This window comes from Engystomops pustulosus, chromosome 1 (genome assembly GCF_040894005.1).
Source record: "Engystomops pustulosus chromosome 1, aEngPut4.maternal, whole genome shotgun sequence".
In the NCBI taxonomy this organism is placed as follows: domain Eukaryota; kingdom Metazoa; phylum Chordata; class Amphibia; order Anura; family Leptodactylidae; genus Engystomops; species Engystomops pustulosus.
In genome coordinates this window covers 47,854,409-47,865,654 of record NC_092411.1, presented here as the reverse complement: position 1 = coordinate 47,865,654, position 11,246 = coordinate 47,854,409, and the positions used below count along the sequence as shown (strand labels likewise).

At 40.9% G+C, this 11,246-nt stretch overlaps 1 protein-coding gene across 1 annotated transcript; it reads left to right on the top strand.

Moving 5' to 3' along the window:
- Positions 1 to 266: 266 nt before the first annotated feature.
- Positions 267 to 7,718, top strand: GLRX (glutaredoxin). Its single transcript, XM_072139844.1, has 3 exons — positions 267 to 633; positions 7,179 to 7,299; positions 7,593 to 7,718. The coding sequence occupies exons 1-2, from the start codon at positions 427 to 429 to the stop codon at positions 7,290 to 7,292; spliced, it is 321 nt and encodes a 106-aa protein (XP_071995945.1). The 5' UTR covers positions 267 to 426; the 3' UTR covers positions 7,293 to 7,299; positions 7,593 to 7,718.
- The last annotated feature ends 3,528 nt before the right edge of the window (positions 7,719 to 11,246 follow it).

The window sequence follows — 11,246 nt, the reverse complement described above, 5'->3', positions numbered from 1 at the left end:
TAAATTCCATTTTTACATCTTGCCGTGTTGTCCGGTGCACTGAGGATAGGTGATGAATCTGTGGTTGGTAAAGATGCTGCAGTATATGGATGGGAGCTGCAGTCTATGCTCTACTGATCTGTTTTCAATGCTGCATAACACTGCAGAGATACTTCCCCTGTATGCAGCAGGCAATGACTGTGCTGTTCTACTATCATTTCCAAACATAACCTTGTGAACCCTCTGCCTAGTAAGTGGTTAAACAGGCGGAACTGGAAGAGGACAGGACAGTGTTAAAAGAACATGAACTGAGCAGCAAATTCATCCTCCCACGGCCTCACTCCTCCTCCTGGACTCAGTTACACAACCCAGTATTTCCCTCACTCACTAGTCTTCTGCTTTCACCTCGCCTTCACTCAGTAACAAAGAAGTTCTCCTTCTGTAACAATGGCTCAGAATTTTGTCCAGGGCAAACTCTCTGCCTCCAAAGTGACCATGTTCGAGAAGAGCTCCTGCCCTTTCTGTGTCAGAGCGAAAGGAATTCTGAAGAAATACAAGTTCAAGGAGGGAAATCTGGAGATCATTGATATTACTAATCTGGATATCATGAGCAGTGTGCAAGATTACTTATTAAAGATCACTGGGGAGAGAACGGTGAGTTCCCACTGAGGCAGAAAATGAAAGATCCTCCTCAATATTCACAAAATAGTCTTGTAGATAATGATTAGTGCTTATCATAAGGTGTTAACGAGTTCATACACTGTACATAGTTGTTCAGAAGGGTGTGTAATCATGCAGATAATATATCATTAGCTCCTTGCCTGCAGCAGGATGTGACGACGCTTTCAGGTGTAGTGTAATATTCCTGATATTTATTATAACTGGTTTCACAAATTCTAATTACGGTACCCTGCCGCTTTAACCCAGCAGACTGATATGAATGAATGGATTGCTCTGAAGTTTGGTCTAGATTTTCTTTTGCCATAGTCAAAGGAGTCATTTATCAAAGTATTTTTTCCTTTTTTTTTTCAGCGTAATTGTGCTAAAATTTGCGACATTTACACTAGTTTGGCAAAGTTTGTGTGACAAAGTTTTACATGTCTTATGTATCATTTACTAAGATAACTCTGGCAACCCCAAAACCTTTAGAAAAAAACAAACCCCTAACTAAAAACACGTTAATGGTAAACAGACTGAAAACACATGCTTTAAAACGTGACGTGCGGCATCACCCTAAGGCTGCTGTCACATGTAGTGCTTTTGACTGTTTTCAAAGGGAATTAAAGTGCACGGGGGTGTGCCAGGGGCTGATCGCATATACGTTTCTATGGAATACAAGACACTAGGTGCTGGTTACCGGTCAAATGCGTTTCCACAGAAATACATATGCGAGCAGGCTGTGACCTGCCCCCGTGTGCTTTGCCTAATGACATTGCTGTCATCATATGCGTTTACAAAATGCAAAGTGTCAACGTCATAGCAACATTGTGTTAACACAATTTTAACGCCAACACAATGTTTTGTAAACATAAATGTTAACATCAAGGAGATTAGGCAAATATCCTCTCCTCAGCTGTTGTATTGCTTTTCAAAATACATTGGGGCTCATTTACTAAGGTTTGCGCTGCTCATTTTTATCGGACTGTGCACCTTTTATGGGAATTACACGGCTTTGCGCAAGTATTTTACAAGTGATTGTGCCGCATGCAATCCTTTTTTGGCGCAGTTGTGCTGGATTCCATGCGACACAATTTAGGGGGCGTGCCATCGGACTGTCCGACTGATTCGTCCTGAGCGCAGGATTTTCAAATTGTGTCGCAAGCCCAAGCACTTACATGCACCACTAAAAAGATGGTAAACTCTGTCAGACTCATGTGAGAGAAAAACGAGATGCGTATAGATGACACAATACAAACTTTATTAATATAACATTTAAAACATACTTAAAAAAACCCAAAACAAAGGGATTGGGTGCATATCACAAAAGCTCCCCAGAGCGACCTCATACATAAACGGTATACAGACAGTACAGTACTTAAAGAAAAAGTTGTGAACAATGCACACAGATATGAACTTGGACCAGGGAAAATAATTGGAAATAACCAGAAATATATCAAAAGTTATATATTATACAATCAATGTATACCAAGGTCCAATAGCAGCAGGTAAGTACATAAAGTGCAGAGTTACATTACCAATTATAAAGGTGCAGGCTGGGGAGAGAGGGATGCCCCACGCGTATCGCCCGACTCGGCGGGCGATACGCGTGGGGCATCCCTCTCTCCCCAGCCTGCACCTTTATAATTGGTAATGTAACTCTGCACTTTATGTACTTACCTGCTGCTATTGGACCTTGGTATACATTGATTGTATAATATATAACTTTTGATATATTACTGGTTATTTCCAATTATTTTCCCTGGTCCAAGTTCATATCTGTGTGCATTGTTCACAACTTTTTCTTTAAGTACTGTACTGTCTGTATACCGTTTATGTATGAGGTCGCTCTGGGGAGCTTTTGTGATATGCACCCAATCCCTTTGTTTTGGGTTTTTTTAAGTATGTTTTAAATGTTATATTAATAAAGTTTGTATTGTGTCATCTATACGCATCTCGTTTTTCTCTCACATGATTCTAATATTTTCTAGATGTGTGATGAAACCCTCTTATTTTTGAGTATTGTCACCCCACCATTTCCAAAGAAACTCTGTCAGACCTGAGCGGGGAAGCGACACATTCAGGATATCGGGCGCACAATCTTAGTGAATAAGCAGCACAGTGCATTATCTTTGGACAATGCATTTTCGGTGAACTCTAGTGGTCGGGTAAGTAAATGTGCCCCAATGTAAACATCACATGTGAACGCAGTCTGAATCTGATCCAGGATGTAGAATACTTGTGAGAATTCTTTGTTTTTTTAATGATTGCATCATGTCCTAAAAGTTGTCTATTTGGACTGCTTTTCTTTATGTCTTTAACTCCTTAGGCACTAAGCCGTGTCGTTATAAGAGATTATAACTTTGTAACGCTTTAACATTTCCAGGTTATTATGAGATTGTTTTCTCATCACACATTGTACTTCAAAGTAACTGATGATACTTCAAAATTTGGATGATATCTTTTGTGTTTAGCTATGAAAAAAACTAAAATTCAGCAAAAATTTTCCAAAAATTCTTAATTTTCTGATTTTCAGGCAGATAGACATAGCACCCAAACAACTTCATAACTGCCATTTTCCAGTGTCTTCTTTATATTGGTATGGCTTTTTATGTATGCTTAAATTTTTCTAGGTTGTTAGGAGGTTCAAAATTTTTGGTGCAATTTTTCTTATTTTTATAAAAATCGCCAAAACCTGTATATCGAGGCTTAAATTACAGTAAAACCCTCTAACTTATGACATTTTAGAAACTACATCACTCAATGTATGAAACTTTAGGAAGTTAGTTAACCCTTTAGGTGTTTCTCAGGGATTAAAACAAATGGCGGTGTAACTTACAAAGCTGTAATTTTTTTAAACAATACATTCATTTTGGACAAAAATTTTACACAATGTATTAAATGACAAAAAAGTCCACAAAGTTTAAAACCCAATTTCTCCTGAGTATGTAGATACCCCATATGTGTTAGTAGACTGCAGCATGGGTGCACGACAGGGCATAGAGCGGAAGGAGCGCCATTCAGAGCAGATGTGCATTTTTTGAAGGTGGGGAGTGAAAAATGTAAAGGGGTTAAAACTAGTGCAGTCTGCACTGTCCACAGGATAGGGCCTAACTTGTTGATCAGTGGGGGGTCTTTCTTATAGCTGTCAGGTTATCAAGCAATGTTTTAAGTGCAGATTTGCACATCTGAAGCGTAATACATTAGTGTATTGTATTGTAGAACATTGTAGTGTATGATCCTAGCCACACACATTGCAGAAAACACCTGCCTTTCCTACTTGTGATCTGCAGCAAATAACACGACATGTTACTTAGGCTAAATTCACACGAACGTATGGGGGGGTGTATATATGTCCCCCATACACTTCAATGGCCTTGCGGCGCCGTAAGGGAGCGGTACCGTGCAGCACACGTGCGACACCGTACCGTTCCGTAGCCCGTAGAAAGATAGGACATGTCCTATCTTTACACAGAATATGGTGCCGTGCGCTGTGTATTCCTATGGAGAAAGGCGGTAGTGAGCAGCGCTCACCTCCTCCTCCTCTCCCCGGCGCTGCCATGTGCCCGCTGTGCTATGGTACGGCGGGCAAGGGCAGTGTAAATGCACCATAAATGCTGTGGATTGTTATGCAGAAAATAACACTTTGCAGCATTTGAGGTTGAGGTTCTTAGCTGCAGAAGGTTCTATGCAACAGAAAGCAACTGATTTCAGCTGGGGTAAAATCCCTCATCCATTCTGGGTGACACCATGGGGGGTGACAGTTTTGGACCTACCTATTCTTTAGTACAGCTGAAAGCTATCCTGAATCTCTGCTGATCAAATGCATAACATGAATCTCCAGTGACTTCCACTAATTTTTATCAAATCTCGCATTACAATCTTACCAAGAGACCTAACCCTGCAGAAATTGCCTCCAAGTTTCAGACAACTTTGACAAATTCAGCTGAAAAGAGGCAAAACTGGTGTAAACTGCATATGCAGGAAACACTGGATTTATCATAAGTATCTGAGAGCAGATACTCGTTGATCATAGCAACCAATAAGAACTCAGCTTTCATTTTACCACTGCTGTTTATTAAATGTAAGCTGAGCTCTGATTGGTTTCCATCAGCGACTGTAACAGTACTGCTGTTATGCCCGTAGCAGACATACCGTTGCGATTCTGGCTACAGATGGGGAAAAAAAGATGGGGAAAAAAACACTTGTGTATACGTGGCTTTCATGTTTCTCTGGTGGTGGTGGAGGGGGGGGGGGCGTTTAATGTTTGAAAAGCAAAGATTGAAATTTACATTAAGAATCCAAAGCAATTGGTGAAATAATGCAAATACAAAAACCTGTAGTGCAAGTATGGCTAGTTGCAGGTATGCAACAGTGTACATAGCATATTAGCTCATAATGGTACGAAAATAAACCTTATTATAACTACTTCTTCTATGAAAAGCCATAACTGCCACTGGCAGGAAGCACAATACAAGCCACAGGAAAAAAGAGTGCTATTATTGATATGACTAAGAGTTCACATAAAGTATTCTTTTCAAGTGTTGTATAAATGCTGCATAATCGAATAGAAACCATGTATAACAGCATCCCCCCCCCCCCCACACCGTATACTGAGGCTGATGCCGTGTTCCAAAGTTATTCCAACTTTCCAAACTTCAGGGTAATTACATGAAAATTAAAATATACCTTAATTTTATGACTGCCTTGCTATAAAGTACCTGCGTCTAGTCAGAGGGTCCAGCAGTGGCAGAACCTTCATAACTACCTCTAAATGATTGGGTGAATCAATTTTAGAAGTGCTTTCCCCAATCGCCTAGGCTAACTTCACAGATTCCATGTGAAGTTAGATTCCATACAGATTCCAGCAAAAAAAAAATATTTTTTTAAGGGAACCTGTCATCGGCAATTGACCCAATAAACCATTACCAGTATACTGTATCATTCTAGTTTTTCTTTCTTTCATGGTCCAGTGTTTTGGCATCATCCAGATAATCAACTTTGAAGTGAGATGTAAACTTTTTTGCTTCTAGGACAGTCTCCCTTTTAAAGTTCACCATTGTCTAGTTTTTCGCAGTCCTCCCTGAGTTATCACCTGAATCCACATGTTGGGCTGCGTTCACACGTTGCATTTACATTGCGTTAACATCACATTGATTTAAAACAGGTTTACGTAAACACAATGTGAACGCAAACAGTTATATTCGAGGACAATGTATGTATATCCTATATCAATTAAATTAATTGTGAATGCCGAGATAAGAATGTCTGTCTCGTTTTTGATGTCCAAACCAGGATTGGAGTAAAAATAAGAGGAGGAGCAACATCTACATTATATATTCTCACCAGGGTCGGCTCCAGGTTTCAGTAGGCCCCTGGGCGACAGAGCCTCTGTGGGCCCCTTTGCAGTGAACTCACAGGGTGGCATTCCAAATTCAGAAACTAAAACAGTCTCCTGTTCCCTAAAATATTCTCTAGTTTATCACAGCCCCCTCATGGTTATTTTATATAAGCCCCCCTCACACCCTTTGGATTCATTAGATACAGACCCATTACCCCCATGGATTCCTTATGTGCAAAGTTGCATCAGAAAACCTGGGAATGGAGCCTGAGGGTGATAACACACGTACCGCTTTGTCTGCGTTTGCAAACGCAGACAAAGCCGCACTCTCCGGGGCGGGCCGCGGCCCGATCGCATCTGCGTTTCTATGGTTTTGCATTAAAACACCGGCGGTTCATTCCCGATCGCAGGCGTTTCCATAGAAACACAGATGCAATCGAGCCGCGGCCTGCCCCTGTGGGTGCGGCTTTGTTTGCGTTTGCAAACGCAGACAAAGCGGTACATGTGTCATCAGCCTTAGTGTGATGGTTGTGTTTGAAGGCAGCTAGGTTTCTCATTTAACTTTTCAGAGTTGAATCCCAAATAAAATGTAGAAACTTTAAGTAATTCTTGTGTTACTGATGAGGGTATAAAATGGCCCAGGCCACTTTAACCCAGAGTGTAATCTAGGATGGGGGAATACTCTGGCCTGATACAATGGTATATAGAGCATTATGTTTCTACTGTGTGCATGTATATACTGTATTCAGTTCTTTGTGTAGTTACTGAGACTGAACCCTTGAAGGCCCCTGTGAACAAGAGGAATATTTAACAGCAACATTTTTTTTTCCCTATTACCTCTCTTCTAAATATAGGGTGACTAATGGTGAGGTGTATCTTATAGTCTGAAATATATGGACTCTAATAATGCTATAATTCAGACCATCAATAAATGGTGATCCCTGTACCAATAAGTGTTTTTGGACAAACCTCAGTCTTTCCCAGATTATGTAGCTCACCACTACACCATTACCATAGTTACAATCCACTGTGAATATACAATGCTAATGTTTTGTTTATACACTTCCGTAAGAATTTTTACACATTTTGTTGGACCTGTGATAACTAATTGACAAATGGGGTGCACAAATAACTGAAAGAAAATACAATACTGTATCTATTAAGAATATAATTTTTTTTTTTTTTTTTTTGGTATTTCAAGGTCCCACGGATATTCATTGGAGAGAAATGCATAGGAGGCTGTTCTGACCTGGTGCCTCTAGATGGCAGTGGAGAGCTAGAGAAGATGCTGGTATCGATTGGAGCCCTGCTGTAGTGATAAGGTAATTAGGACAATGGGAGCGGATTCTCATTTCGCCAATGTATTCTGTGTCATGTTTGAAATCTGGGAGATGCAGTTTTCTCATTGGTTTCTCTTAGTAAGTTTTTTTATATAATGCACACTTTAAACGAGAATGTTTTTAATTTCCCTTCATTACACCTTTATCTCCGGTGAATAAAGAACATTTAGCCCAATAAAATATGGTTAAAAGTTTTTAATCTGTATATAATAAATAACAGAAAGTATTCCAGCGCTCTTTTTCATATACTGAATTCTCACTCTTCTTTATTTCAGAATTCTACGACTGGTTCCATGCAGATTCCAGAATGATGGCCTGCAATGTATTTATAGGATTTTTCCATTTCCAAAGATGATATTAAGCTTGATTTACATGATACCCAATAAAATATGTATGGCTAACTCTCATTTTTTTACTTGTTTTTTTAAGTTCTAAAAATACAGAAAAAAACAGGCCTAATGCTACTATGTTGCCCAGTTCTGTGCTGCACCTTTTTAATGTTTTGTGTGTGTGTGTGTGTGTGTGTGTGTAATATATATATATTTGGTGGTACTTAGAGGAACCATAGGTCTCAGCATAACATAGCAATGAATAGTTGCACACTGGAACTTTTGTACATACAAGCAACAACTAGCCATGGACAACTACACACTGATAAGCTACATGTTCCACTATGTATAAGTATCATCCAATGTATAACTTGAAGCTGCTAGGCTCAAATCCACAATCTGCACTAAAATTGTAATGTGCACTTATTGAATAAAAATATAATAGAATATGTAATTAAAATATTAAAGCAATTTTATTTTGGAAAGAAGGAAGGCTCCTGTACCCTGTGGGCCAGCACTGGCCCCGAACACTCCCCTATCCAGGCACCTCTTCTCCTTCCTGCTGGTCCGACATTAGGACCCAGGTCCGTGCAGCCTCTAGAGAGGGGCAGGCAATGTGCAGGCTCCAACCCGAGGCTCTGTGGGCTGCATGTTGTGCAACCCTGCGTTAAATTAACAATTTTTTTGGTCTAGAAAAGAGACAGGATTTGTCATTAAAGACAAGAGTTCCAGTCTGTAGTATCGTTCCAGTGCAGCGCCTATTGTCATATTCACATACCTCCCAACTTTTAGGCGAGAGAAAGAGGGACAAAAAGCCCCTCCCCCTTTTTCTAAACCATGCCCATTAGTATAATATTGACCTTGATGGTCCCCACATAGAACAATGCCCCTTACTTTGGCCACTCCCTCCCCCCATGGACCCATATAATTACACCTAATGCAAATCTGTCCTGCAGCCTCCTCTTGGAGCTCCTGTCCTGCAGCCTCCCCTTGGAGCTCCTTTCTTTCAGCCTCCTCTTGGAACTCCTTTCTTTCAGCCTCCTCTTGGAGCTCCTTTCTTTCAGCCTCCTCTTGGAGCTCCTTTCTTTCAGCCTCCTCTTGGAGCTCCTTTCTTTCAGCCTCCTCTTGGAGCTCCTTTCTTTCAGCCTCCTCTTGGAGCTCCTTTCTTTCAGCCTCCTCTTGGAGCTCCTGTCCTGCAGCCTCCTCTTGGAGCTCCTGTCCTGCAGCCTCCTCTTGGAGCTCCTGTCCTGCAGCCTCCTCTTGGGGCTCCTGTCCTGCAGCCTCCTCTTGGAGCTCCTGTCCTGCAGCCTCCTCTTGGAGCTCCTGTCCTGCAGCCTCCTCTTGGAGCTCCTGTCCTGCAGCCTCCTCTTGGAGCTCCTGTCCTGCAGCCTCCTCCTGCACCTCGTCCTGTGGCCCTTTATCCTGTCCTCCAGCCTCCTCCTGCAGCTCCTGTCCTCTATCCTCCTCCTGTGTCCTCCAGTTCCCCCTTTCCTGCAGCCCCCTCCTCCTGTCCCCCACCAGCCTTCACCTGTCCCCCACCAGCCTTCACTGTCCCCCGGCACTGTCTGGTGCCTGTCCTCTAAACCATCTACTGGACATTCAGAATCTGATGAAGAAAGCAGCACGCCCTCAAAACACACAATCCACCACTTTAACAATAAACTTGATTACCCTCTTGATATGATTCCACCATTGGCGCCCACTGGCCCAGTTATGTTTACCACTATCCTCATCTGGGATCGCCCTCCATCCAGGACAAAGGATCCCCGTGCTGCCAACACTGTATTCTCTGCCGTGAACAAGGTAAACCCCTAACTATACTGGATATTGGGTGAGATATTTTGATGGAACATTGTGCTACTAGACTAAATTACTTACCCCTGAGAAAGTCACCAGTTCGGGTGACGATACGCGTGGGGTCTGCCTTACTCCCTCCTCCCCCTTTTGGCTGCCCCTGCAACCGGTTCGCATTAACCTGTCACTCTCCTACTCTGGGACCACCTTTGGTATTGTATGACCAGGTTCAGGGACAACTTCATTCATGCACCTTATCTGCACAGGCCACTTTATGTACCTTGTTTACTGATTGTTTATACATGAATTATTATTGAGTATTGTACCTGTGTGCGGATATTAGATTGACCAACTTGGGATAGGGAGTCTTTGGGCATCACTTTCCCTTGGTAGCTGTATACATCCGTTGGATGTACTTTTTAAGTGTTTTTAATCTTTTGATTGTCCTGTATGTTTAGTTACTTTATGAATTAATAATGTTATATCATGTATACGCATCCACCTTTGTCTTTTGTTGTGGTTACATATTGCCGATTGGGATGCGTGAATATTATTATGCATAATATTATATAGGTAGTGCCCGCTCATCTTTTTTGTTTCATTGACTAGACTAAATTACGCTGTGGGAGCACTGCCTGCCCTTATTAGCTGTGATATATATATCCATGTGCCAAGTTCACAATGCATGTTTTGTCAAGGTGTGTATTATTATAAAACTTTTATAATAATAAACTTGCTATATTATAGAATTATATACTATACTTATACAATACTTTTATTTACTATATTTTATTTTTTCTATGGTGAAGAGAAACATTATAGACGCCATATGGCTCCTAGGCCTGGGGGAATTCTTCTCCTTTCAACTTTTTCCTGGAAGCAAATGTCTTCTAATTTTTTGCTTTTTTATGGTATAGATATGTGGTTTGCATCTGCAGGCTGAAATCCATCCATTATATGATGATGCTCATTTCTATGTTTGTCTACAAAGCATTCACAAAAAAGGCACAAGAAATGATAGTTCCAATGTTTCAGTTTTATTTCTTTAAAATGTGGTATAGTCAAATACATTCCAGGCTTACACCACTCCTACATTAAAGTGCATTTTACTGTACATCACACATATAATACAAAATGGCAGTATATCAATGATTATATCACTCGGCCATAGCTCGGAAGCATTAGGTGTTCAGCTTAAGAATTCATATTTACAGGCAGTCCCCGGGTTACGTACAAGATAGGGTCCGAAGGTTTGTTCTTAAGTTGAATTTGTATGTAAGTCGAAACCGTATATTTTATAATTGTAGATCCAGACAAAAAAAAATTTGGCCCCAGTGACAATTGGAGTTTTTTGCTATAATAGGACCAAGGATTATCAATAAAGCTTCATTACAGACACCTTACAGCTGATCATTGTAGTCTGGGACTATAGTAAAGCATAGTCTGTAACTATGGGTTGTCTGTAAGTCGGGTGTTCTTAAGTAGGGGACCGCCTGTATTGGGGAAAAAAAGTTGAATTTAATTTTTGTTGGACAATGGCTCAAATATATAGTTGAATGGGTTGTCCAGAAAGAAACAAACATGTCTGTGCTTTTTCATAAATCGCTCCAAATCTGTTTGTAGGCTGTGTTTAATATTACATCGATGGTGCTGAGCCTTGTAGGGGTATTCCCGTGAGTTGTTTTAAACAGGTCTCAACAAATCCTCACGGATCCCTTGACATTTAATAGGCTCTTTTGGATGTCTTTGAGACTCTGGTATTGAGGACACAAATAGCACTGCAGATTACGCCAACCTTGTCTTCAC